Source organism: Meriones unguiculatus, chromosome 3 (assembly GCF_030254825.1).
Source record: "Meriones unguiculatus strain TT.TT164.6M chromosome 3, Bangor_MerUng_6.1, whole genome shotgun sequence".
Taxonomy (NCBI): domain Eukaryota; kingdom Metazoa; phylum Chordata; class Mammalia; order Rodentia; family Muridae; genus Meriones; species Meriones unguiculatus.
The window spans coordinates 16224886-16252746 of record NC_083351.1 but is presented as its reverse complement, the minus strand read 5'-3'; the positions used below and the strand labels follow the sequence as shown (position 1 = coordinate 16252746).

The following is a 27861-nucleotide window of genomic DNA, read 5'->3' as shown; positions in this document are numbered from 1 at the left end:
TTATAGTTTCAGAGGGTTAGTTTGCTATCATGATGGCAGACAGCATAAAGGTAAGAATGGCACTCACTGGAAGAGGAGCTAAGAGCTACATCCTGATCCACAAGCAGAGAGAAAGAGACAGAGCAAGAGACAGAAAGGAGAGGGAGTGTGTGTGTAAGCCTACCATGGGTTTTTGAAAGCTCAAAGCCCACCCCCCAGTGACAAACTTCCTCCAACAAGGCCACACCTCCAAAACCTTCTAATCCTATCAAAAAGGTCTACTCCCTGATGACTAAGCATCAAATATATGAGCCTCTGGGGGCCGTTCTCATTAAGCCATCACAGTGAGTCTAAATCCAATAAAGTTGACAAGAGTAACTATAAGATCTTACTGTGGATGGAAACACTGTTATTTATTTAACCAAAGCAGGGTTGGAAGACATGGAACACTCTCTCTCTCTCTTTCTCTGTGCATCTGCCTGTTTGTTTGTCCTCTGTCACTGTGTGTGTTTCTGTCTCTGTCTTTATCTGTATCTCTCACACACACACACAGGAAATAATGTTCCTAATTTGTTTTTAGATTACATTGTTCATTTGTTTGTAGGGGACCATGTGTGCCGTGGCACCTGAGTGTGGAGCTCAGTAGGAGCTAGTTCTTTCCTTCCACTGTGTAAGTCCCAGGGATTCAACTCAGGTTGTTTGGATGGGCAGCAAGCGCATTCACATGCAGAACCGTTTTGCCAGCCCCCCAATTGTTCAACGCCTCACTTCCTGTCCTACTGTGCCTTCTGTTGCTATGCTGAACACCATGACCAGAACAACTTGGGGAAGGAAGCCTTTGTTTTGTAAGACCTGGGGTCTCACAGCTCAGGAGTTCAATCGCGCCCTTCCCAGAAACTCCCCCAGACCAAGACTTGTTGCAAAAGCAAGAGGTTTATTAACCATTGTACAACGGGGTCACCCCTGCTTGTCAGCAAAGAGTGGCACCGGGAGACAAAGGCCTTTAGGTTTTTAAAAGAAAAATTGCGGGAAATTTGAAGTTTTAGTTTTGGCAATTTAGGATTGGATGAGGAAGCTATAAAGTAAGATAATTGGTTAGTCTTAGGTGCTCAAGCTTGGCCAGTCCTGCCAAGTGTGGATGCAGCTGCACTTTAAGGTGGGGGTGGTTAGCTCATCCTTGAAGATTAGGGCTGCAGGCTCTTGGCCAGAGGTCAAAAGCTACTCAGAAGAAGTCTAGGTTTGTTGCTAAGAAACGCTATCTCAAGGACAAGGGTCCTTCTTTTGCTGAGTGAAGGTCATTGCTTGCTTGCCCTTTTTTATATCTGTCCTCACAAATAGGGTCACATTCCTTCACTCTCTGGAAAGGTACTAAGAGGCTTTAGCTTAACCTGGACCTAAAACTCAAAACTATAGGCTTTAGAAGACATATAGGTAACAAAGTTAGTCTAACCCTTTCAGTTTCAGCTTACACTTCCAGGTCACAGTCCATCACTAAAGTCCTGATTGGCTTGCTCACTGGCTCATGCTCAGCTAGCTTTCCCCACAGCATCCATCCCCCCTTGACCGGGGATGGCGCTGCCCACCGTGGGCTTGGCCATCATCAACCAAAACCATCTCCCACAGGCATGGCTGCAGGCCAGTCTGATCTGGGCGATCCTTCCACTGAGACTCCCTTGGAATATTCTAGGCTGTGTCAAGCTGACAACGGATGGGACTCCTCCCCTCCTTCCTGCAGAGACCTAGACAATCAGAGCTGGAGGACTCTCATCAGATTCCTTCCTCTCCTGCACCCCAGAAACCCCAAGGAAAGGCTTTCTGTTCCACAAATCTGGTGTGGCTGCAGTTTGTCCTCTGGGCCAGTCACCTTGGTCCAAGGTCCACCTGTCTCCTCTCACCATGAATCTCTTCTTGGCACCTTGTAGCCAGCCCTCTAGGTAGAGTCTTTCCATTCTAGCTTGTCACCAAAATCATTAAAGCCCCTTTCTCCACCAGGCTCCATTCCCAAAGGTACTACAAAGGACTTGGTTCCCAAGTGAGAGACTGTGGGCCCAGTCATAACTGGGAGGCGGCCAGCCTGCCTGCAGCACAGCGCTCTTCAGCCCTCTCACCTGCTGGGAAAACGAAGGCTCAATGGTACCTGAGCTGTTCAGTCGTTTTTTTTCTTTTTTGTGTGTGTGAGGTTTATTTTTTTTGGGGGGGGGTTATGGTTTTTGTTTCTTTGTTTTTGTCAACCTGATATAAAGTAGGATCATTCGAGAGGAGACAACCTCAGGCAAGAAAATAACTCCATCAGATTGTCCCAAAGAGCAGTTTCTTCACGAATAGCTGGGATGAGAGGGCCCAGCTCACTGTAGGCAGCGTCACCCCTGGACGGCGGGTGGTCCTGGGTGGTATAAGAAAGCAGGCTAAGCAGGCCATGTGAAGAAAATCAGTAAGCAGCGCTCCTCCACGGCGTCTGTGTCAGCTCCTGCCTCCAGGTTCCTGCCCTGAATGAGTTCCCGTCTTGCTTCCCTCCGTGAGGAACTAAGCTGTGAGCTAAATGAATCCATTTCTTCCCTTTAGCCATGGTAGTTATCACAGCAAAGAAGACAAATCAGGACGGTACAAGGACTGGCCGTGCGATGGGGCTGGAAATAAAAACAAGGTTGAAAGAGCCCCAGAGGAGACACAGCCGCCTCTCAATGGGGTCACAGTAGGTGAGACATACCCGGCTTCTCCAGCTCTCCAGCATGCCTCCATGCCTCCCGTGGGCTCCGCCTATCAGAAGCCAGCTTGCAAGTCTGAGAAATACATTTTCTATGCATGATGGATAGCGTAAACCTGGCTCTGGGGTTAGATGAACCTCAGCAGCGGTTCCGCTGTTAACGGTTATAACACAGAAAAAAATTAAGCACAAATTCTCATGTATCAGAGCCCATTCCATCTAAAACACCGGTTACCTCAAGGGCCCGGCTCAATGTAACTGACCATGTTCTCATGTGAGGTGGGTAGAGCCCTTGGCCTGGCCTGCATTTGACAGCGAGGCCGGACAAATGTGCTCCAGGGCGGGGTCCTTTCTCATGTGCGCCCTAAACCTAGCCCAAATAGACTTCTCCCATCCTCTCCAGGGGCCAGCAAGAAGGAGAAAAACATGTCTTAAACACTCACGCCCTTGTTAGCATGAAGTCCGTCTTCATGTCCGTGAGCACAGATGTCACAGGAAGCCCCTCAGAGGTGAAGAGGGCTGGGGAGCAGTTTCCATCTTCACTGCCCCAATCTACAGTCCTGTGGTGCTGCCAGATTTTGGCCTCCTCTCTGCTACCTTTCTCTGTGTGTGGGCCTGTGTGTGTTTGTGTGAGTGTGTGTAGGCCTGTGTGTGTTTGCGTGACTGGGGGCAGACACATACGTGGAGGTTAGAGGGCAATCCCAGCATCAGCATCAGAAAATGCTTCCGTCTTCTTGGAGAAGACATTGCTTGCTGCTCACTGCTTCATACTCAGGCTGGCAGGACTACCCGTTTCCAGGAATGCCCCTGTCTCTGCCTTCACCCCATCCACAGGAGTGCTGGGATTCCGGATGCTGGAACTGCACGGCCCTCCAGCATCACTCAGGTTCTGGGGGCCCGAACCCACTAAGTCATCTCCACTCCAGTTTCCCCCAGCTTTTTAGTAGATTCTTCACTAAAGATTCAAGCTTAAGATTGCCTGGGCTTCCTAGCTCAGCAGCCTTGCCAGGAGGAGGCTGTTCCAGTCACCCTCTGCAGCCTGGGGGGACAGGGTAGGTGCAGGAAAGGAGGCATCGGGTCTCCCTGCCTTTCCTCCAGGCAGAATCAAGCCAAGAAGTCGTTGCTGAAGGTACACTCTGACTTGTCCCCTCTCATGTCCTGTCCTTCTCAGGATAAATCCTCTTGTAATGGAATTATTAGGACAGAAGATACGCACCAGGGGCTGGCTTTGGTTCGTGCTAATAGCTCCCTGATAAGATTGCATTTGGGCTTTGCCTTTCCCACCTCCTCAGCAGGCTGATCCACCAGCAGGGGCCTTGGGATGAATCAGTCACCAGACCAGATAAACAAGCCCTTCTGCTGCAGAGCCTCAAGAAAGGAACCTCCCTTGGATCTCACCCAGGCCCTGGAATTCCTCAGCACCCAGCTAGGCACCTTTGTACCCCTGCCCCCACGGGCCCAGATCTTACTCTGCTTCTCCTCTCTCCGCCCTGCGCCGGGCGGAGCCAGCTGCCAAATCGGCAAGTCTTCACACATAGCCCAGCCTCTGTGCAGGGTCCAGAGCTGAGACCCAAAGGGGCCCTGGCGGGAGCCGATGAGGACACTACTGACCATCCTAGCTGTGGGATCCCTGGCCGGTGAGTGCTTCTTTACCTGTCCCCCACCCCAACAGCCAGGGAGCACAGTTGCCTCCTCGTGCCCCATGAGCCTCATAAAAGCCGGTTTCATTTTCTTCCCTGCTGGCACTAGACTGGGTGCCCGCTGGGTTTTCCTGGAGACAGGATGAGCTGCTCCAGGTAGCCGGAGAAGATGATAGAGTACCCCAGACCCCGGCTTCCCGAAGGGACTCACTTGACCTTCGAGTACACAGACATTGACCAGCTGTCTGAACTGGGGGTGCTGAGTCCTCACCCCTTGATAGGTGAAGTCTTGGCCTGGGGAGAAGGGGTACCACCTCATTCTTCTCACGAAGGAAGGGCAACAGGCTAGCCAAAGCTGGGGCTAGACCACTGTCTTCACCCGTGTCTCCACAGACCCTTCTGTTTGGATCAGTAAAAGAACTTTCCTCCTAGAGGGACAAGGTGGGCTGTACTAATGCGCCAGGTACCCATGCAAATGAGACTAAGGACTGTTGCCGTGAGGTGCAATCGGGTGAACTTTGGGTTTCCTACCTTGAGACCTACGCATGAGATGCAGGCTTCATCTGTTCTCCTGGAATGGATTCCAGGGATTCTCGCTCAGAAGTCAGAGCTCAGGCGTGAGGGAAGGAAGTGGTCCAAGCGTCTATGGATGACCGTCTTGCTCAGTGCAGAATAGGGTCCCTAAAGAGACAGACCTGCAGCCTGGTGGTGGTGGCAACTGTAAATGCCTTCAATCCCAGCACTCGGGAGGCAGAGGCAGCTGGATTCTGTGAGTTTGAGGCCAGCTTGGTCTACAGAGCTAGTTCCAAGACAGCCGAGGCTACACAGAGAAATCCTGTCTAGAGAGAGAGAGAGAGAGAGAGAGAGAGAGAGAGAGAGAGAGAGAGAGCTGCTCCGGCCCCAGCCCTTAGTACCAGCGCTTCCTTCGCAATCCAGCCTGTGACAGGCTGTGGAGATTACATACAGCTGCAGCTCCCAAATTCTCCAAAGCATGTTCTTTCAGGTCCCAAAGGCTGTGGTGTGGAGCCATGGGTGGCCTGACCCATTTGGATGAGGGGCTCAGAAAGGAGCCCTGAGGAGGCAGGTCCTAGCATCAGCCGAAGACTCAGGCTCCCAGCCCAGCCCTCAGGCTGGCCCCAGGTCACGGTGGACGTTGGTTGTCCGTTTTTCCCAGCTCCCACAGCCGCTGATACATTGTTTTTCCACCCAGATGTGAAACCTGTCTTTTATAAAGTGGCCAGACAACCAGACTCACCGCCACACAGCTCCTTCCTTCCCGGGTTTCACAATGTAGACTTTCAACCAGGAAGTGCAGGAATGACACAGGCGGGAAAAGCAGATGGATTTTAGGAGGGAGAGAAGAAGAGAGAGAAGCCTCGTTAGTCCCCTAAGTTAGGGGGGGCTCCGCCAGGTTTGCCTAGCCCGCTAAAATGCCTCCCACCCCTGCCTCCCTTCGATTCTTTTATTGGGGTACGCAAGCCTCAACCCCAGCCCTTCCTAGCCCAGACGTCCTACCTGGGACTGCTCTGCAGCAGAGTCTAACCCACAGGAGTGGAGGTTAAGCTCACCCAGACAGACCCCAACCAAATCTGCTCTCTCCTGCCCCGGGGCTCACCCCCATGTCCACCCAGAAGCCACTGCTCAAGTCTGTGTTCCTTCTGCTGGTCTTTCTTCCCCAGCTTGAGACCCAGGCCCAGCAGAGATCTCTAGAAACGGCCTCAGAACTGCCCAGGGATCCAACAAGCAGAATGGTATTCACATCTTGGGGCTCAGCGTCTCAGCCACCACATTAGGTAAAGACAGTGGGACACTGAAACGCTGCCCCCAAGGCCTCACGGCGTGGGCTCTAAGGAAGATTGCCACAGCTGCTGCCCCAGCATTGAGGGAGCATTGCCCACATTGAGGGAGGTGTAGCCCAGAGACCTGCAGCAGCAGGGGTGGGCTCTTCTCCTCTTCTGCCCACCCTCGCCCCTGCAGCCCCCAGATCCCTGTAGATTTGGACTGCAGGAATGGCTATCCTCCCCCGAGACCCTCCGTCTGCCGGGGGCTGTGGTCAAGTGTGGAGGAGGAAAGTGGAAACACATCAAAGACATGTGTTCTCGCTCAAGGTCTTCCCTCAAAGCTCTGCACCTGTCTCTTTCCCACCCTCGCCAACCAGGCTGTCCTGAGCATGTTCAGAGTCAGGGACAGCTCTGCTGCTGTCATCTGCCCCTTCCTCTTCACCACAGGCCAGGTCTGGACTGAGGGAAGGGTTCTGCCAATCCTGGGCTCTTTACTGACAGGGGCTTTGCTTCAGAGACAGCAAGCCCCTCCCTGGTCACCCTAGGGACAGGCCTGTCCAGCCCTCTCCTCGTCTAAAGCTGAGGTAGCCTGAGCAAAAGTCTGGGCTAGAAGCAACAGCTGGCAGACAGGTTCTGTTTTGCTTTGGGCTTGGGGGTTTGGGTGCTGGGAGTTGAAGCCAGGGCCTCTTGCGTATTAAGCCGAACGCTTATCTCTGAGCTATGCCCAGCCCCTGTTGTAAATTCCTTAAAGACTGTCTTCTGTCCTCCTCTCTCCTCCTGTCTTCCTTGAACTGGTCCCCTGCCAGGGCTTAGACCACTGACACCTCCCCTTCGAGGAGGAGGAGGGTGCTCCTCCCCACACACTCTCCTGCCTTTCCAGCCCTCTCGGGACAGACAGGAGTCCTACAAAGTGCTGGTCACCTTCACAGGCCTTGTCACACTGCTCAGGCGTGCAGCCCGTGTGGCCCTGGGACCCTGTCAAATGCTACCTTTTGCCCTGGTCAACAGCCCCGGGCAAGCCTCGGTTTTCTCATTCATGAAATGGGGACAGCAGCTGTCACCGTCTAGACAGGGTGCATGTTCAGTGGAGAGGGATGAGCCGGTGGCTGGCAGCCGGCACGCCCTTCCTGCCCGTCAGCTGCTGCTGTTGTTGGCTTTGTCCGTTGCTAAGTAAGTCAAGTTGTCCGTGTTGTAGACTTGAGGAAACAAGATCAAATTGCTCTAAGGATTTCCCCCGTGGTGACTGACCCTGGCCGTACGTCAGCATCTGCCCCTGCAAGGTCTGAGTGTAGAGGGCATCTTTGCCATCTAAGGAGGCAAAATGGCTGGGAGGCAGGGACTGGTGTGGAAAGAATTCGCCAGAGTCCACCAGACCTTTTCCACCACCGTGTGAAGCGATTGACTCCAGACGTGTGCCGTCTTGGGGCTTTTTCCTGGAGAATTCTAAAATAAGATTAAGAGTGCCAACCTGAGTGCTAAAAAAGTGAATGGCTGAGAGAGGTGGCTCAGCAGTTAAGAGCCCTGGCTTCTCTTGCAGAGGACCCAGGTTCAAATCCCAGCATCCACATGTCAAGCTCACAACTGTCTGTGACCCCAGTAACGTAACACTGTCACACTGACATACATGAAGGCGAAACACCAATGAACAAAAAATAAATTACATAGGTTTACATTTTTGGTTGTGAGCCCACCCTTTAACAGCTGAGCCATCTCTCCAGCCCAAATTATATATTTATATTGTGTTTTCTTTTCAAATTATGTATTTTAAAAGAGTGAGTGGGAGGGGCTGGGGAGATGGCTCAGTGGTTAAGAGCACTGTCTGCTCTTCCAAAGGACCCGGGTTCAATTCCCAGCACCCACATGGCAGCTCACAACTGTCTGTGCCTCCAGTTCTGACACCTTCATACCAATGCACAGAGAATAAAATTAAATAAATTATTTTTTTTTAAATAAAATAAAAAGTGAGTGGGAGGCAGTTAAGTTTTCACAAGGATGTAAAGACATCTGACAGCTCAGCCACTGCTGAGAAGGGGCGGGGCCAGATTTTATACACTGTAGCCAGTTTAGGAAATGTCTTGGTAATTGCCTGGAAAGTTAAGAATAAAGGGAGGCTAGAGCTCGGCAGCAGAGAACTCACGGAAACAATGCCCTGGGTTCCATCCTCAGCACTGCAGACTGGAGCTAGAGAAAGGAAGGAAGGGAGGAAGAAATGAAGGAGGGAGGGAGGAAGAGGGGTAGGAAGGTAGAGAAGGAAGGGAGAAAGTTAAAGATTGACCTACCAAGATGTGAACCCAAGAGAACTATATACACAATTATGTCCACTCTGTATGCATACCCAAGAGAACTGGAACTACATGTTCACTTATTTTTTTTTTTTTGACACAAATGGTCACATCAGCATTATTCAAAATAGTGGGGGGAAAAAGCTGAAATCCAAATGTCCATCAACTGATGATAGATAAGCAAAATGTGGTATATCATACTGTGAAATATTATCCAGTCTTAAAAAAAAAAAAAGAAACAAATACTAATGCATGCTGTGGATGAAACTAGGAAACCTGCTGAATGAAAGAAGCCAGACGTGCGGGGCGGGGGGGGGGGGGGGAGAGAGGCCACGATGTTAAATGAACGAAAGCTTCCAGAATTGGGGAATCCTAACAGAAACAAAACAGATTTGTGCTAGCCAGGAACTGGGGGTTGGCAAAAGAGGAATGGGCTGTGACCACCAATGTACAATTTCTTTTGTGGATACGGAAAATGTTCTAGAATTGGGTGGTACTGACAGCTGCACAGGGGTGGGAAGGGTCTCAGAAGACATTAACCAGAACACTTAAATGGTGGATGTCATGGAGCGAAAACCACGCTCGCTGGGTGGGAAGGGAGACGTGGGTGAGAGCAGAGAGGGGCGCTGGAGAATGAGGTGCCCCTCTCCTTGAAGGCAGGGAGCCCACAGTCTACAAACTCACCTGCTCACTCTCTCCTGCAGCTCGTACTGCTGAGGACACATCTGGGCTCCTTCAACACGTGAAATTCCAGTCCAGCAACTTTGAAAACATCTTGACGTGGGATGGTGAGCCAGCTGGCACCCCTGGCACGGTCTACAGCGTGGAGTATAAGAGGCAGGTATCTCACCCCGCCCGACCCCCTCCCGACCCCACTCTGCAGCCAGCACCTCCGAAAGTCCCCACACAGAGAGAGCGCTGACCTTTGACATCGCCCTCATGGAGGGAAGATACAATTCAAGTTAACAATACAGTTAAATAGCCTCCGAGTGTGAGAGCCTGATCCAACCATATAGCCGTGGGCGGTCAGGGAAGCCTGACCTCAGTTTCACCGTTTGTAGAGTGTGTGTAATGACACTATGCCCGTCACAGGCTCTCAAACGGAGTCCGATGACGTCACTAGCATGCACCCTCTGTGCGATAAAGTAGTGATAACGGACTGTCGAGGGTGAGTTGGGTCCACGGACACTGCCCCTACGCCTTCTGCCTGCGTCCGGCTCCAGCTGGATCCTTCTCCGTCCTGCCACTGGCAAATGCGGCAATCCACTCCCCAGCTCTGAGCCTCGGTCTCCTCACCTGTCAAGAAGGGCTCACGGGGTTGTGAAAGGGCAGGGAGGTGGCAAGGAGCACAGAATACAGGCTCCAGCTCACAGGGTTCTGTGTAGCCCATCGCGTGCCCGCTTCAAACCACTGGGCACAGTTTCCTCCTCCGAGCAAAGCTTCCTCCCTTTAGAACAATGCACACACACACACACACACACACACACACCTAGAAGGACCATTGTGAGATTCGACCTCAGCGTCCTCACAGACAGAGGGCTTCAACACTGAGTAAACCACAGGCCCAGCAGAGCCGTGCACTCACTGCACCGTGCCTGCCCTCGCCCGTAGGTACGGGGAGAAAGCGTGGCTGGCCAAGGCGGGCTGCCAGCGGATCACCCAGAAGTCCTGCAACCTGACGATGGAGACCCGAAACCACACCGAGTTCTATTACGCCAAGGTCACGGCTTTCAGCCCGGGGGGCCCGCCAGTCACCAAGATGACTGACCGCTTCAGCTCATGGCAGCACAGTAAGCAGGGGGCCTGCACATCCAGGGGGAGGGCAGAGGCTGGCAGGCCCCTCTGGGGTGTGGTGGGGGTGAGCCCTCAGGCCTTCTGGAGTGGAGGGGACCCAGCAGCTCTCTGCATCTGGGCAAGTTGGGGATGTGGCTTTCGAAAGAAGGTGTCCCCAGGCCAGGGGTCGTTTCTTTTTCTCTAAGTCTACATGGAAGTTCCTAGGTCAGAGGGTGGCCCAGCCCCCAACCCCTGCCAGGATGCCTCCTCCATGTCTCCGCTGTCTGGTGCCCTACCCATCCTCTTAGGATGTAAAGCCCGCCACCTCCTCCCTTGCTGGCGAATCTTAGAGAAGATCCAGTTCCTCCCCGTGGCCCTGCCGGCCCTGCAGGCCCTGCCTGGCCTAGTCCTCAGGAGAAACACTCTGTATTCAGCGGGTCTCATTCTCTGCCTGCCCCAGCCTCAGGGCCTGCACTGCCCCCCAGGTCTGGTGGCTGAGCGCAACACAGATTCCAAAGAGAGTCCCTGACTCCAGCCCTGACCACCTGATCTCAGCCGGTCAAAGCCAGCTGAGACTGTTGTTTATTCTCTATCCTTATGTATTCTCTATTCCCAGTGGTCCTCTCATTCAACAAAAAAAACAAATGAAAACTATCTGGGGAGATACTGCATCTGCATTGAGTCTGTCCACACTCTTCTTACCCTTACTCTCTGGGTGACATGGAAGGCACAGCTGCTTACCCAGCACTTACACAGTGTCAGGCATTCTCTGAGAACCGTGTACAGAGGGCGTGCTTAGGTTGAGCACAGTACTGGGCCACTCTACGCAGTGAACTAAGACAATGGGTTTATGCATCGGCGAGGATTCCCACAGTCAGGGACAGACCCTGTGTACTGTTCATGTCGTCACAGCTCAGCTCACAGCTGTCAAAGACTGTGTTTGTTTAATATGTGCATTCTCAAGCTCCCTGACAAAGACGTGAGCTCCAGGATAGTCTGAGGGACCCACTGGGTTCCCAGCCATTAGCAGAATGCTTGGAACACAGAAGAGGCTCCATACATGACTGCTGAATGAAGGAATGAATGAATGAATGAATAGCAGAGGCCAGACTCTATACAAGCTAGGCAGGTGGTGGTGTTGACTGACTTATGAAGTCATAATTCCCTGTGTTTTGAGACAGGCTCTTGTTTGTAGCCTTACCTGACCTGGATGTCACTTTGTAGCCCAGGCTAATCTCAAAATAGTAATGTCCTAGTTTGGTTTCTGTTGCTGTGATAAACACTGACCAAAAGACAGGGAAGGGCTTGTCTAGGGCTTACTCATTCCATCACAGTTTATCATTGTGGGACACAGGGCAGAAGCCATGGAGGGAAGCTGCCTTCTGACTTGTTCACAGGCTCCCTTGCAGCCCAGGCCTGCCTGCCTAGAAATGAGTCTACCCACAGTGGGCTGACCCTCCTCCATCACTTGGCCATCAAGAAAACGCCCCACAGACGTGCACACAGGCCAATCTGATGACCAGTTCTCCTCAGCCTCCTGACCTGGTGCCACATTCTTGTTTTAGAATTTCTTTTTTCATATAGTACTGCCGGGAACTTTGCCATGCTATGAAGCATTTTCTGCAGCCTGATCTTCCATTGCTATGAAACAACTCATTCTATGGTGGAATCCTAATTCCCTCTCCTTTTTGAGGACATTTATCTCCATTTTTCTTCTTTCTTTAAGATTTCTTTTTTACATTTATTATTTATTTATACGTGTGTGTGTGTCTGTGTGTGTGTGTGTGTGTGTGTCAGTGTGTCTGTGTGTGAATGTCTTTGTGTGTTTAGATCAGAAGACAACTTTCTGGAGTTAGTTCTTTCTTTCTGTCGTGTGGGTTCCATGGGTTAAACTCCAGTTATTAGGCTTGTGGCAAGCACCCTTACCCACCGAGCCATCTCGCCAGCCCTAGCTCCACTTTTCAAGTTAATTGGAGTAAACATTCTCTGGCTAGGATGTTCTATCTTAGAGGGCAACAAATCATTGTCAGACTTGTACAAATTAGATTTGGGCCAAGTAGAGTGCACAAATTCCTGAAATTGGAAGCAGGATTTTTGTATGCTTACATTGTCATGGAGAAAAGAGCCTCAGCAACCATCATAACGTCAAAAAGGTATGCAGGGACTGGGGGCCTGGCTCAATCAGCTCTTGCTGTATAATTATGAGGAGTTTGAATCCCTGCACTCGTGGGAAAAAAAATGAAAATAAAAGTTGTCAGCATGCTTAGACTTGTCTGTATCCCCATCCCTGCAGTGCAGAGACAGGGAGAGCCTAGGAGCTCAGTGGTCAAGCCAGCCTCGCTGACACAGTGAGCTTCCAGTCCAGGGAGAGGAGACATTCCAACACCCTGACTGTGGGCTAGCTCAGCAGCCAAGAGCACTTGCTCTTGCAGAGAACTCAGGCTCAAATCCAAGCACCCACAGGGCAGCTCACAACCATCTTAACTCAGTTCCGGGGAAGCTCTCTTTGACTCCTTGGCCAACCAGGCACACATGTAGTACACAGACAGACATGGAGGCACAACATCCATGCACATAGAATAAACCCAACATCTTCCTCTGACCTTCACATGTAAACACACACACACACACACACACTTTTTAAGGTATTTGTATCAGTGAAGGTCATTTGGAAAATTCCATCTCAAGAGAGCAGTCTTGGGAGCAGAAGCAATAGCACTGGGCCCAGAGTTATTTAGACTCTGTCTGGACTCCTCAGCCACTGACACCCCTAAAGTTGTCACTGCAGCAGACTAAGGAAAAGGGTGTTCAAGACACACTCACGCTGGGGTGCACGAGACAGAGCTAAGGACATCACCACTCAGGTCTAGTGCCCTTCCTACCCAGCACCTCCCTTCTGCCCTCTGTCAGCCCTGGGCAGCCTCGTTCTCGGATGCCAGTCACCCAAAGGCCTCTGTTCACTTGCTGAGTTAGCTGCTGCTCCCCAAAGCATTCTGGGCTTTTCTCTCTCCCCTTTCTAGCTACCATCAAACCACCTGAAGTGACCTGTATCCCCAAAGTGAGGTCCATTCAGATGCTGATCCACCCCGCACTCACGCCCGTCCTCTCGGAAGATGGCCACCGGCTGACCCTGGAGCAGATTTTCCACGACCTGTTCTACCGCTTAGAACTCCACGTCAACCACACCTACCAAATGGTAAATATAGGCCACACCCACAGCCCTCCTTGGGAACCCCATTCCCTCCCAAACACATTGAGCTGCTTTTAGCAAAAGTGATGTGTTACATAGTGACACTCCCCCCACCCCCCAAAAAATGTGGGGACTCCCGGGATGCTGGGGGGTGTGTGTGGTTATGAGCCATGACCTCCCTCTGTAGGCTCACGGAGACAGTAGCATGTTCAAGGCTCTGGCAAGTCTTACAGAGCCAAGCTTCTCTTCCATACCATGAGAATTTTTCATGATTCTTTTTGTTTAGTACATTGGTTGGTGTTTGTTGGTGTTTGTTTGTTTGAGGCAGAGTAATACCGTGATCCAAGCTGGTCTGGAGCTCACTACAACTCCTAGCAATCCTCCTGCCTCGGTGCAGGTATTAACAGGCATGTGTCCCTGTGCCTGGTTCAGCAAGCTTTATTGGTTTTTGCCTAACATCCTCCAACATCCCAGAGAGCAAGATATCTCTGTTACTATCCCCAGTCATCTCTGTAGGAAGTGTTGGCGCCTGGGGCTGCAGCTGTAGCTCTGTTAGTGGAGTGCTTGCCTAGCTCGTGCAAGGCCCCGGATTTGATTCCCGAAACCACAGAAACCGAGCATGGCGCTGCATGCCTATAGTCCCAGATCAGAGGTGGAAGCGAGGGGATCAGGAAGTCGGGACCATTCTCACGCGGCAGATTTGGCACCACTCTAGCCTGTGTGTGGAGAGAGAGAATTAAAATCCTGGAGGCAGCCTCTAGAGTAAGCCTCAGTGTTTGCGGAAACCATGCCGGGCATGGTTCAAGATGGGTCCCTACAGCCTGACACAGCTGTCCAGCAACATGCAAATGATCTGCTCTTGTCCGTTCCCCAGCGGGTGCCATTAATCTGTGACTCAGTGGGGTGACTGCCGATTTCCTCCTCCGGGCTTCTGAAAACTCCCTCAGAGAGTTTATGACCTAGCGGGTGGGGGAGGGGTTAACACGAGAATCAAAGCAGGCGAGGCAGCGTGACCTCTCAGCTCGACCTAAGGGCCTTGTGGGAAGTTCTGGGATGCCGATGCCACTTTCTGCGGCATGCGAGGATGTCACGTCTTCATCAGAGCTCCGTGAGGCGGAGGTGGCGTCTCCATCCTCCAGATGAGAATACGGAGCCCCGGGGCGGTCCAGCCACGCAGATGAGCTCAAAGCTTAACTTACCCTGGCGGGCCCCTGTTGTTGCACCATGAGAAAGAAGCAGGAGCATGTTCCAGTGTTTTCCAAATGCACAAAGCTGGCCGCTCTGGTGGATCGTGAGGCCACATGAGGCCATTTTCTTGCCTTGGACCGGTGACATCGGAACCTCCCAGGGTATTTGCTCTAAGCGGTTCCCGGGAGCTCTGTGCTAGTTTTCTTATCGCCATGACCAAATGCCTGGCAGAAACAGCTTCGGGGATGAAAGATTCCCTTTCGGCTTGGAGTCTCAGAGATGTCAGATGGCAAGGCAGGAGGGGTGAGGCAGGGCCGAGGAGTACAGCTCATGGAAGCAGGAAACACAGGCAGGGAACTAGAGAAGAGGCCATGGCAAGAGTCGGGCTCCAAGGACACACATCGGTGACCCACTTCCTCCAGAAGCCCACCCTCTAACCCCTCACCCCTTCCTAGCCAGGCCATCAGATTACGAGTCCATCAGGGGACTGATGTATTCACTGGGCCAGAACACTAGCTAGCCACCTTCTCTGGACACCCCTGGCAGACACACCCAGGTGGCTCTCAAGTCAATCAAGCTGTGGAGACTGTCAGGAGGTCCCTCCCCATTGGCTCAGATGCTCACAGTTGCCTGTCTGAGACCTGGGCTTTAGTGACCCACCCAGGGGGGCTCCTCCCTCCCCCTTCCTCAGGTGTGAAGGGACCGTGGGACACAAGCTTGAGGACCCTGCTAGGACCGTGCTGTAGAGACCTGAGGTGCTGGTGGTGGAGAAATTCTAAGCTGCTGCGGTGGTCATGGAAACAGCGAGCGGCCATCAAAGCTGCTGCTCCTGATAAATATTTGGGATCGGACTAAAGGTTTTATGATTCTTGATTATTTTTAATTTAATTCAGCCTGTGGTCCGTGAGCCGGCTCTATCTGAATCGGACCTTTCAAGCTCATGAAGGTTTGTTTTACGGCCTGCCATCTGCTTGGCTTCCAAATAAAGCAAGCGTGTTTGGAGGAGTGGGGTAGAGATAAGTTAGCATGTTCTACAAACACCACCTAGATAGTGGAGGCGAGTGGCGTTCCTGCCAGCTGTGTCCTTCCTGATATGCAGGTGTGTGTGTGTGTGTGTGTGTGCTGTTCTTCTAGCTGATGTCGCTCCAGTTTCCCTATAGTGTATGTGTGTGTGTGTGTATATATATATATATATATATATATATATATATAACACAAATATATTATATATTGAATATATAATATATTTAAAGATTTGTATGTGTATGAGTGTTTTGATTGCATATATGTCCGTGTGCCACACACATGCTCAGTGCCCTCAGAGGTCAGAAGAGGGCATCAGATGCCCCGGGACTGGGGTTACGGATGGCTGCAAGCCATCATGTGGGTGCTAAGACTGGAACCTGGATCCTCTGTACCATTAGTGAGTGCTCTTAACTGCGGAACCATCTCTTCAGCCCCCAGAGGGACGCTGGAGAGACGGGCTCTGACAGCGGTCCTGGGAAGCTCGCTCTTGAAGTTTTGGTTGTAAACCTTAGCCTTTAATGTCTAAACTATCTATCCAGCCCTGGCGCTTTTTAGTCATTTCCCTTTAGCCTATGTCTTTACTTGGAAAATGCGTCTCCACAGACACTCTTCCGACAGAGGTTCTCTTTTAAGATTTATTTTGCGTATGTGTGCACGTGTGTCAGCATCCACGCACCACAGCGCATGTGTGGAGGTCAGAGAACGTCTCGCAGGAGTTGGTTGCCTTGGGTTTGAACCCAGGCCGTCAGCCTTGGAGGCAGGCACCTTTACCGACTGAGCCACCTGACAGGCCTTTTTCATTGAAAGGCGATTTATATGCCATAAAACCTCATCCTTTTCTTTCCATTTTTGTAATGTGTGGAATCAAACCCGGAGCCTTGCAAGCGCTGGGCGAGCACCTTACCAGCAGGTCACATGCCCAGAGCTAAAGTCACCCATTTGTTCCATTGTTTGTCTTGTTTTTCAAGACAGGGTTTCTCTCTGTAGCCCTGGCTGTCCTGGAACTCACTCTGAAGACCAGGCTGGCCTTGAACTCAGAGATCTGCCTGCCTCTGCCTCCTGAGTGCTGGGAGTAAAGGCGTGGACCACCTCTGCTACACTAAATTCACTACCACCCCCCATTTATTTATTTATTTACTTACTTACTTTACATTCCGTTTGCAGCTTCCCCTCGCTCCTCTCCTTCCTCCCTCTCCCCTCCCCTTCCCCTTGGCCTCCTCCCTTTCTCCTCAGAGAAGGGGAGGCCTTAAATTCACCCTTTTAATGTGCAGAGTTCAGAGGTTCCCAGAACACCACAGCGTGGCACACCAGCCTCCTCTTTGCTCGCTTCATCCCATCCATTCGTCTTTAGGTTTTCTGCCTTCCCTCCTTCCCAAATGACTGTTAAGACCATTCTGCATTTTTTTTTAAATCAGAGATTGTATTGCTCAGTTCTGAAGGTTCCAATATTCATATTCACCATACGCTATTGAGATTTCTTATTAATGAACTATATTTTGTATATTTTTTTGTTTTCTGTGAGTGTATATGTGTAAAAGGTGCACAAGTACAGAGGTCAGAGGACAGCTTGTAGGAGTTTGTCTTCTTCTTCCTCCGGGTGGGTCCTGAGGATTGAACTCAGATTCCCCAGGTTTGGTGGCAAGCACTTTTACTTGCTGAGCCATCTTGCCTGCCCTCGTTCACCCATTACACGGATTTTCTTTTACTTCCTTGAACACAGTTTCACAGCTGGTTCACAATAATTGGATGTTAAGCCCAACGTTCTGGTCATGTTGGGGGAGTCACGACTTTTTGCTTTTCCTTGTAGGTTTTGTAATGTACCCTGCATGTTATGAAAGCCGAGTTGAAGTGACTCTGGGTTGTGTTATAACCTCCAAAGGGTGTGGATTCGTCTTTCGTTCTTTGGGGGTTGGGTTTTGTTGTTTATTTGTTTGTAACAAAGTCTCCCATGGTAGCCCAGGCTAGCCTGGAACTCATTATGTAGCTAAGGTTAGCCTCAGACAGGCAGCAATTCTCCTGTCTCCACCACCATGCCCAACTTTCTGTGCTGTGTTAGCAGGCCATTAACTGGGCTGACCGTCACCCTCTGACATCCCCATTCGGTCTTTATATTTAGGCTTAGAGGCTTCCTCGTGCGTGTGATTCGTGTTTTAAGGCTGAGTCCACACAGTGCTCCCTTCTGTGGCTTGCCCCTCATTTTGCAGCTTCCATGGTCACCCCAAATTCTGTCCTCTGGTTATTCCAGCCAGAAAGATGGCATGGCTTCTAGGCTTCAGCCACCCCATATAGTGAAGGCTGGAATCTGCCCTCAGGATAAAAGATATTTAAAAGCTTCCATAGCTGTTATCCCTCCCTCATCTCCCAACACTCCTTCTGTTATATACTCTCAAGAATCTTTAGTCATCTTCCTTTTTTTTTTCATTTTGATCATTTTATTAATTGCTTTTTCATCACCATGACCAATGTACCTGACGGGGCAACTTAAAGGGAAGAATTTGCTATCTTGGGCCGCCAAGATGAGGAAAATCGGATGCTATAAAGAGAATTTGAGGACAGGAGGCGGGTGCCGGGCTGGGTTTGGGAACACGCGGTATGGAGGTACTTGCCTGGTGACACCCAGAAGGGGCTTGTTTTGCTCATCGGAAGCCCTTTAGGGTCATACATCAATGACTACAGAGGCCACAGGCCCGGACAAGATCATAAAGTGACCAGAGAGAAAGATGGGTGAAGAGTTCATTCTGCATGGAACTGAGGGGCTGAAAGAGGTGAAGCAGCCAGAGGTTGGCAGGAGCTGACAGGAGCACTCCCATCCCCCACCAAGGATGGCACAGGGCAGGCAAGTTGGGGGGATCCAACGTAGGGGAGTTAGAGAAACCTGGGGAGAGAGAACAAGTGATCACCATCGTAGGACAGCAGGTGGCAACGAACCCCAATTTACTCAAGTCAGGGGTTCACCAGAGGCCCAGGACCCTGCATCCCCAGAGCCTTGAGTCAGGCAGCTAACCTATGGCATTTGACCAGGATGTTGCCTTGTGAATACAGGCCAAGCAGTCGAGGCTTTGGAGGAGAGGCGCGCTGTAAATCTAGCTTTTCCAAAGATCACGGTGGCACCAGGATGAATGTGCCGGTGGACAGGAACCAAACCAGAGATGAGTGAGCAGCAAGGGGCCATTGCAGAGCCCAGGCTGGAGAGATCAGGTCAGATCAGGAAGGGTAAAGGAATGCAGAGTCGAGGCAGGGTTAATGACGGAGGAGGCGGGGGAGAGACGGGGTGATGGTGGCAAGCAGGTCGTTGCCACAGCAGCTGGTATCTGTGGGCTGCTACAGACAGACCAGGTTCTATGAGAAGGCTCTGTGTGCATGCGGGCATGGGTACGTGTGTGCATGTATATGTCTATGTGTGTCTGTGTGTCTGCGTGTGTGTCTGTGTCTGTGCAATCATCTTGGCTTCTCTGTCCATTTCAGCACCTCGAAGGCAAACAGAGAGAATACGAGTTCCTTGGCCTGACTCCGGACACAGAGTTCCTTGGGTCCATCATGATCTCCGTTCCTCTGTGGTCCAAGAAGAGCGCGCCCTATGTGTGCCGCGTGAAGACGCTGCCTGGTGAGTTCAGCAGAGGCCAGGGGGTGGGGGGATTCCTGAGGGTACAGCTTGACCCCACTCCTCCCTCCCTGTAACCAGGGGGACAGGCTCGGCGGTGCTCTGAGAACCCTTGGAGATTCGAGGTGTCATATTAAGACTGATGTTTGTTTATCCACGGCTGAGTTGTCTAATGGGTTTACTTAGCGAACGTTTAATCACCACCGCTCTCGGCCAAAGGCTGAATTTCTTTTCTCTGGCCAGCTTTGTGTAAACTCTGGCAAAGCAAACATATACATTATCGACTGAAGGCGCATGTACGGGGGAGGAGGTGTGCAAGGGTGTGGAGAGAGAGGGTAAAATGATCCTCGGTATCTTCAAAGCTGAGGAACCATAACGGTGATAGGGATGGATCACATTTCTGCTACACTGAGAGGCAGGAGCTTCGATCACCTTCATTCTCCATGAGATGAAACTCGGGTTCACAGAGGTTATGTAACTTACCCAAGGTCACACAGGAAGAGAAGGATGGAACGAGGCCCAATTCCAGGGTACTCTGTTCTAACCACCGCATTACTGTGGAAACAGTTCTGAGTCATCTAGTCAGGGAGATAGCGATAGGGAGATGCCCCATTCCTCTCGCACATTCGCGGGACTCAGGGTAGCAGCCTCAGAGCGCAGGCAAGGTCTGAGGTTCCATCCCCAGCAATGGAAAACAAGCTGACAACAGCCCCGGCCCCGTGAGAGCATTTGTTCTTTGGTTAGGCTTATGCTCCCAAACACATAGAAAAGTTTTGATGCTTCAAACTGCCAGGCAGAGCAAAGCAGTGACGTCATTAGACAAGGGTGTCTGTGAGGACCGGGGGCCCACCCGAACCATGGTGTTCAACTGACTTCTGCCAACTGTAGTCTCCCTCAGAACTCAGTTTGACAACTGGACATCAGTACACGGCCCTGCATGAAAAATGGTCCCTGTCTTCAGCTCCACCCAGAAACCTGTTCAGCCTGTCAGAACCCACAAGACCCTGGCTTCTCTGCCTGAATGCCAGGGCATCATCTGGCAGGAGGCACGGCTGGAGGACAGCCAGCCCTGGCCGATAGCATGGAGCATGGCCTTCCTTCATGAGGGACCTGGGCACCAGAATAGAACCTGACAAGCAGCGGGCTAGGAACTGGACCCACAGGGTGCCAAGCTGGGCGTGTATAATGCACTCTCTGACCTTCACCCCAACCTCCTTAGATACGGGTCACCTGTCCCCAGGCACCCTGCTTCTGGAAGGCAGGCAGGCCACTCCTTACTCTCCTTCCTGTAGGCTTGTCCTCAGGTGAGCTGGCCTGCACTGTCACACTAGGTTTTGTTGGGGTTTGGGTTCTTTGTAATGTTTTTTTTTTCTTTGTAATGTTTTAAGACAGGGTCTCCCTCTGTTGCCCAGGCCAGCTTCCGGCTCCTGATCCTCCTGCCTCAGCCTCCTAAGAACTGAAGTGACAGGCGAATACCTCTTTTCACCTGAGGCCGCCGCTGCTTTCACTTGAAGCTCGCTCTTCTTGGGTGTTTCTTGCTAACGGATCTAAAGATGCTCTTTCTCCCTAAAGATCAAAGTCCATTAGGAAAGGCCTTCTGCTAGAGCACCACTCTGTGGCCAACCTGTCAGGTGCTTTATAAGTGTCCATTCCTATGATTGCATATATTAGTTAATTTTTACAACGATTCCTGCCCCCACCCCCCAAAAAAAATGTTGGTAGCATCATCTTCATTTTACACAGGAGGAAATCCAGCTCAGAGAGGTTAAGTAACTTGTCCATGACCATACAGCTGGTCGGCGAACCCAGCTGCCTTTGTTAGCTGGTCCTGAAGCCAGACTCTAGCCATCACCTTACAATCCTGTATATGCTAGCTCCTTCTGCTGCGGGCTTACTCTGAGCTTCCATCCCAGAGTAAACCATCCTGCCCTCAGACTTAGTCTAGGCTTTACCTCTTCTCAGATCCCAGAATCCCCTGCTTTATTTCCTCGGGATGCCTGGGAGGTACCAAATATCACCCCAGCACCTAGGTGGGAGGAAGAGGTCTCCAAGTTGGCTCACCTTGTCTCTTTTAGAAGGGAGGAAACTGAGGCATGATGGTACACTGCCTGTGGGGATAGGCTCTGCAGTCATGTTTATCCTCTGAGGAGCTGTGTGACCTTTGACCAGTCTCTGGACCTCTCTGGGCACCTGCCCTGTTGCTTGGACGAGGAAAACATCCCTGTCCTTTTGTGTGTTCTGCTGATTCTCGGGGAGAGTTTGGGCGTGCGGGACAACTGTTACTACAGAAGTTGGACCCGGAGGGCTGCAGGGCGGGGAGGATACGCCACTCTGGTGTCGCTGTTCCTCGTCTTCAGGTTCATCATCACTCCCCCACCCTGCCTCCACATGGGGGTGGGGAACAGAACCACAGATAATGTAAACACCTGGTCACTGTTCCAGCCTCTGCCTCCCCAGCGTTTCACAAGTGCCACTCAGACTGATGACAGGACAGGTTGTGCCAGGAAACCTCCATGCCTGTCCCAAGACAACAAAAGGCACAGAGACAAGAAATGTCAGTACTCTGCCTTCCTCACTTTTCAGAGGCCTGGTCCCTTCCCGGGCTCCTTCAACTAGACACTGAGAGAGAGGGCACAGGTCTTCCTGAGTCTACCCTCCGACTCCTGTCAGGGAAGCAAGATGGCCCTGAGAGCCAAGCTGGGGGCATGGGGAGACCAGCCTGCCCACTGCCCTCCTTCTTCCCAGAAGCTCCTTCTCTGACACACCTAATGGAAAAGCCCCTAGCAACAGTGACCGAGCTGTCAGGACCACTAGAACAGTGGTTCTCAACCCTCCTAATTCTGCAACCCTTTAATATGGTTCCTCGTGTTGTGGGGACCCCGAACCATAAAATTATTTCGTCGCTACTTCATAACTGTGGTTTTGCTGCTGTTATGAATCGTGAAGCAAATATCTGTGTTTTCCGGTGTTCTCAGGTGACCGCTGTGAAAGGGTCGTTGGACCTCTAAAGAGTTCATGACCCACACATTGAGAACCACTGTAGTAGATCCTTCTGGACCACACTCTGAATAGCAGGGACTCGGAGTCCCCGTGCCTGTGACAGAGCCTGTTCCCTGACCAGGCTCCCCTCCTGATGATGGCAAAGACGGGCTAATGTGCAGGTTCTTGGCCCAAAGGCTGACTAGAAAGTGTCTAGATGTGGGGTCTGAATGAGCTGGCTGTGTGGACTGGGTCATCCACGGCTAGCTGAGGCCCTAACTATGTGAGTTGGCACCATGCTGAAGACCTACAAGAGGCTTTCCGTGTGTCTCACTTTTGTTTGAAGGCAGGGTTTCCTGTAGCCAAGAATAGCCTTGAATTCAGCCTACACCCGAGGATTGCCTTGAGCTTCCGGTCCTTCTGTCCTGGCCTCCCAGGTGCTGAGATCCCAGGCCTGCACCCCATTTGTGCAGTGCCTTATTGAGTCCAGGCCTTTGTGACTGGTAGCCAAGCATACTACCAAGAGAGCTCCATCCCTAGCAATGCATGTTGTATTTGAAAATGGTGAGGAACTCACCCTGGGGCTGGAGAGATGGCTCCGAGGTTAAGAGCACTGTCTCCTCTTCCAGTGGTCCTGAGTTCAATTCCCAGCAACCACATGGTGGCTCACAGCCATCTATAGTGAGATCTGGTGCCCTCTTCTGGTGTGCAGGTGTATATGCAGGCAGACCACCATGTAAAGAAGAAAAAAATAATTCACCCTGACCCAAGGGGGACAGGCCCAGAGGCCTCAAAGCTCACACCACCTTCTCCTGTCCTCTTCTGCAGATCGGACATGGGCCTACTCCTTCTCCGGCGCAGTGCTGTTCTCCACAGGTTTCCTCATTGGCTTGCTCTGCTACCTGGGCTACAAATACGTTACCAAGCCACCCGTCCCTCCTAACTCTCTGGTGAGTCACACACCTGGGGCTAGAGGGGCTAGAGAGATCCTCCAAGTCCCAGAGAGTAGGGGAGCCCCTGAGCAGGGCCAAGATCTGCCTCAGAGCAGACTGAGTTGAGAAAGGTGGTCGGGCAGGTTCCAGGCCATTTGAAGAAAGCATATGATCTGGCAGAGGGATTGAACAGGGCGCCCTGCGGCTTGAGAGCATCACAGCCGGGTGGGAATGCAGGTCCCGGGGAGCGCCGAGGGCTGAGCAGTGGAGCTCTGGAGCCAACTCCCCATCTGAAGGACTCAGAGGACATTTCGCAGAGGGTCACCATCCTGGCTCTCCACTGTCTCGCATCCTCTTCTGATCTTTCCTATCTCCCTTTTCACCTCAGTCCCGCACAGTAGTGTTAAGCCACAACCTTGAGGCAGCCCAAAATCTGGGCCATCTACTTCCCTGGGCTGTCAGTCACCTGGGGCAAGCGGGTCCTAAGTCAGTCTGCCAAGTGTAACCACAGACACCACAGTGTCTGTTTACTTTGGTTTTTTTGCTTTGGTTTTTCACAACATGGCCTCACCACATAGCCCAGGCTAACCTCAGACTCAGGATCGTCCTGCATCAGCCTCCCTAGCGCGAGCTGCCTCGGAGGCTGGTGCATTTGGAGGGAACTCCATGGGCAGGGGTGGGTTACATACATCTTGAATGGACCCCCGGTGCCAGGCCTCGCCTAGCCATATCACAGAAGGAATCATGGGGCTGGAGAAATGGCCCAATGGATAAAGCGCTTGCCATGCAAGCATGAGGAGCAGAGTTGGGATCCCGGAACCCACGTAAACGCTGGGAGGGTGTGACAGTCCACCCAGCGCCCTGAAGGCAGAGGTTCTCAAGCCAAGATGGCTAGTTAGACCAACAAAATTGCTGAGCTCTGGGCTCGTATCAGCACCCTGCCTTGATATGTAAGATGGAGGATGGCCAAAGATGCTGGTCTCTGGCTTGCACACGCATGTGCTTACCACACGCGCATCCGAGCACCCATGAGCACACACATCATGCACAAGATCACATTATGTAAGAAGGAAGGAAGGAAAGCAGGACACGCCCTAAAGGGTGGATTCTTGTCTCCCCACAGAATGTCCAGCGTGTCCTGACCTTCCAGCCTCTGCGCTTCATCCAGGAACATGTTCTGATCCCTGTCTTGGACCTCAGCGGCCCCCACGGTCTAGCTCAGCCTATCCAGTACTCCCAAGTGGTGGTGTCCGGGCCCAGAGAGCCACGCAGAGCTGCACAGCGGCCCAGCCTGCCTGACGTGTCCTACGTCGGACAGTCGGACGTCTCCTTCCTGCCAACCAATGTGCCACCTCAGCAGACACTGTCCCCACCGTCCTATGCTCCGGAGGCTGTCTCCGAGGTCCAGCCCCCCTCCTATGCTCCTCAGGTCGCCTCTGATGCCAAGACTCTGGTCTACTCGCCGCAGCAGGTGATGAAGACCCGGCCTCCCACCTACAGCCCGCAGGGCATCCTGGACAGCTGGCCTGCCTCCTATGCTGTGTGTGTGGAAGACCCTGGCAAAGACTGCACCGCTGAGGTCCTCTCCAACCCCAAACACCTCAAGCCGAAAGGTCAGCTCAAGGAAGACGCACTTGCTGGAAGCTGTGTCTCCGGGGAACTTTCTCTACAGGAAGTCACCTCCTTGGCTGAGGAGGGAGCACAGAGACCAAAGTCCCTTCCCCTACCTCTGGGGTTTTGCACGGACAGAGGGCCTGACCTTCATGCACTGCACAGTGGGGAACCAGAGACACCTCGATACTTGAAGGAGCCACTATCCCTCCTGTCCTCTGTCCAGATTGAGGGCCACCCTGTCTCCCTCCCTTTAAATACCCATTCCCTTTCATGTTCCCCCCTGGACCAGGGACCAAGTCCCTGGAGCCTGCTGGACTCCCTCGTGTGTCCGAAGGATGAGGGTCCAGGGGCTGAGGCCGTGAGCCCCAGTTCCCCAGCTTCTGAGCTGGAGCAGTCCACAGAACTGGACTGTCTTTTCAAAGGCTTGGCCCTGACTGTGCAGTGGGAATCCTGAAGGGAGGTCAGAGCAAGCAAGAACTAGGCTTCCTCCTGCCCCACCCAGCTAACAACCCCACACCCACCAAGCTGCAGGCTCTAAAGGCCCAACCCCAGGTGGGTGCCCTGGCGAGAGCCAGAGGAAGGGAGATTTGGGCGCTGAGTGGGAATACAAATGTACGGTGAGGGCTGCCCTAGAGAAGTTACAGGCAGGCAGTATGTACAAATGGCCTGAGCCACAGGGCCGAGCAGGCAAGACAGACAGCGTGGGGTAATTCGGGAAACCTGGAGAGCCTGTGCCACCCCTCTGCTCCTAGAACGTTGGGCTGGAGACTGCCTCTCTTCCCTTGCTTCCTGGCCAGCTCCCAAATCTAGTTTAACCACGAGTGACTCATCCACCTTCTCTGGAGGAGCTTGGACCGGAAGGAAGCTAGGGGACCAAACATAACAGGCCGTCAAGGCCATCGGTAGCACAGTAGCCAGACTTCAGGGCAGAGTGTGGCCAGAGTTCGCCCCTGCCAAGGCTCCCTTCTTTGCTCCACTGTGGGAGACTTCACCCTGGAATAACTTGTTAACCCATCAGGAGGTGAGGCAGGGGTCCCGAGGAAAGCACCGGAGCCATGGAACCCAAAAGCTTTGGAATCTCAGTCTGTCTGGTCTTTCTCTACCATCTGTAGGGCAGCAAGCAAGTGAATTAGCTCAGACCTCACTGATGAAACAGGGATCATCACACATACCTTACGAGGTGATGCCATCCTTATGCCAAGCATGACAGTAATGTCTGGGAAGTGCTTTGTTGCAACCCAGGGCAGGGTCTGATAGACCGTCACTGTCTCCTGCTGAGAGGTTTTTTTTTTTGTTGTTGTTGTTGTTGTTTTCAATCTGGAAAGACAAGGAGGGCCTTCTGTTCACACAGGTTCATGGGTGTTTTCTCATGGAACAGAGGCCATGCAGGCAAGGACTGGACTATCTAGGGCAGACGAGAGGAGTCTCGACAGGGCCTTCTACAAACAGGCCCGGAGGCAAGGAATGGCACAGAGCCTTCTCCTTGAGGTTGTAGGTGGAAGCTGTCTGGACAGAGGCCATCTCACAGGCTTTTGTCTGTCCCACCTCCAGGCACCACCCCAGCCCTCTAACCCTGTGCCTGCACAGAGGAAGGAGAAGAACTTTGACTCTCTGCTGTCAGGAAGCCGCACCCATTGCAGCAGCTGCTGAGATGGGCCTTATCCAGGCCTATGCAAGGCCCTGCTGGGGAGGCCACACTCAAACACAGGACCTTTTCTGCGGGGTGGGGAGAAGGGGGCTGAGTCTGGCAGAACACAAGGAAAAGGGGGCCCTAAAGGATTCCTGAGGGAAGGTGCCCTCCCATCACCTTGTTGCCCCAAATTTCTGAGACACAACACCAAGCTCTGTCTGTGTCACCACGGCCCTTTAGAAGAACACTGTCCTTCCGCTCTACTCACCTGTGTTTTCCCCTTCTTTTCCCCGCTGGATCCCCTAAATGACACATGGTGACAGGTGGGGCTCTTATCTGTATGTCATTAATATTTAACCTTCCTCCAAGGTCACTGACCCAGTATCCTGGGCCAAAGGTTAACTGCCTTCACCTTGTTTATGAATAAAAAGCAATTGAATGGCCTGTTCTGGCCGGGTCAGTACAACCTGGGCTACAGAGCGCTTTTATGGAAGGCCGTAAACCGGCTGCCAGTTTCCAGGGCTGTGCGTGTGTGGCAACCATAACAAAAACGAGGGAGAAGCTAGAGTGTCTAGGAGAAGCCCGCTCCCCCATCCCCACCCTTCCGCCCTCCACTCTCCCCACCCCCGACCCCCATCCCACCCCGAGATCACCACGCACATTCCTCCGCTGGCATTCCAGGCCTATAGCTGGACTGGTCCTGCTGGAAAGCGGCTGTCCAAGGGTGGCTGGTGGCTGTCCCACCAGGGCTGCACGGTGAGCTTGGCTTTCCTGAGAACCGCTCTGACCCAGTAGCCTGGACAGTCTCCAGCCACGTCCACTGCGCCCCGTCCCACCCAGAGAAAGGCTTAACAAGGAAAGGCAGAGCCAGGAGTAAACAGTGACCGTGGCATTCCCCAGAGGACCCCAGACCCCTGCCTCGCCGGAACCCACGAGCTGCATGCAGCCAAGGAGAGCTGCGAATGCAGCCAACTCAAATGGTAAACTTACTCAAAACATCATGGATTTTTTTCTTCTTTTTTAAAAAAATTATTTATTTTTATTTCATGTGCATCAGTGCATTGGTGCTTTTCCTGCGTGTGAAGATGTAGGATCCCCTGGAGTTACAGACAGCTTTGAGCTGCCAGATGGGTGCTGGGAACTGAACCCAGGTCCTCTGGAATGGACTTGCCTGAGAGTCTGCCCTGAAATAAGGCTAAACTTCTGCAGCTTTCGAAAAGGCCAGGTCCTTCTGTGTCCCTGCTGAGTCGGGGTCAGCCTGAGCAAAGAGGCTGTGAGCTCATGTCAACACTTCCTCCCCTGCCTCCCCATCTTTAAACTGAGACAGGCATGGCGAGGAGAGAGTCCTGTTTCCTTCAGATCCCGGCTGTGCTGAGAGTCGGAGCTCTGAGGCCCCGTCCCAAATGCTCAGCCCCCGATGCTTCAGCCCAGTTTTCTTTGATGTAAGGAGAAAGGAGCGAGTGCAGGAAGCATTCACCGATGATGTGACTGAAGAAAGACAGCAGCAGAATTAGCCAAGGTGGAGCCACGGCGCACAGGAAG

The 27861-nt window shown here is 52.3% G+C and overlaps 1 protein-coding gene and 2 long non-coding RNA genes across 5 annotated transcripts; 1 reads left to right on the top strand and 2 right to left on the bottom strand.

Annotated features, from left to right (window-relative positions):
- Nucleotides 1-893: 893 nt before the first annotated feature.
- Nucleotides 894-5198, bottom strand: LOC132652967 (uncharacterized). Its single transcript, XR_009590556.1, has 3 exons — nt 4855-5198; nt 2687-2837; nt 894-2606 (listed from the first exon to the last, which is right to left on the bottom strand). It is a non-coding gene; the product is annotated as an uncharacterized LOC132652967 (long non-coding RNA).
- On the top strand, nt 4195-26785 carry Il22ra1 (interleukin 22 receptor subunit alpha 1). The gene is made up of 7 exons (XM_021631513.2): nt 4195-4320; nt 9091-9223; nt 9998-10176; nt 13180-13355; nt 19029-19167; nt 22972-23093; nt 24199-26785. Exons 1-7 carry the CDS (start codon nt 4278-4280, stop codon nt 25141-25143), a joined length of 1737 nt encoding a protein of 578 aa, XP_021487188.1. The 5' UTR covers nt 4195-4277; the 3' UTR covers nt 25144-26785.
- Nucleotides 17969-26631, bottom strand: LOC132652966 (uncharacterized). Of its 3 annotated transcripts, none has more exons than XR_009590553.1 (5): nt 26588-26631; nt 25862-26006; nt 22721-22844; nt 18568-21681; nt 17969-18438 (listed from the first exon to the last, which is right to left on the bottom strand). It is a non-coding gene; the product is annotated as an uncharacterized LOC132652966 (long non-coding RNA). The 3 variants fall into 3 exon arrangements; XR_009590555.1 differs by lacking the exon at nt 26588-26631 and having other exon boundaries at nt 18568-20730; nt 21226-21681; nt 25862-25992; XR_009590554.1 differs by lacking the exon at nt 26588-26631 and having other exon boundaries at nt 22721-22841; nt 25862-25964.
- Nucleotides 26786-27861: the final 1076 nt, after the last annotated feature.

Excerpts from the sequence above, each read along its gene's own strand:
- Il22ra1 (XM_021631513.2), top strand. The coding sequence starts at position 4,278 with ATGAGGACACTACTGACCATCCTAGCTGTGGGATCCCTGGCCG. Across the intron at positions 4,321-9,090 it reads AGCTGTGGGATCCCTGGCCG|CTCGTACTGCTGAGGACACA; the intron begins GTGAGTGCTTCT and ends TCTCTCCTGCAG. Across the intron at positions 23,094-24,198 it reads CCGTCCCTCCTAACTCTCTG|AATGTCCAGCGTGTCCTGAC; the intron begins GTGAGTCACACA and ends GTCTCCCCACAG.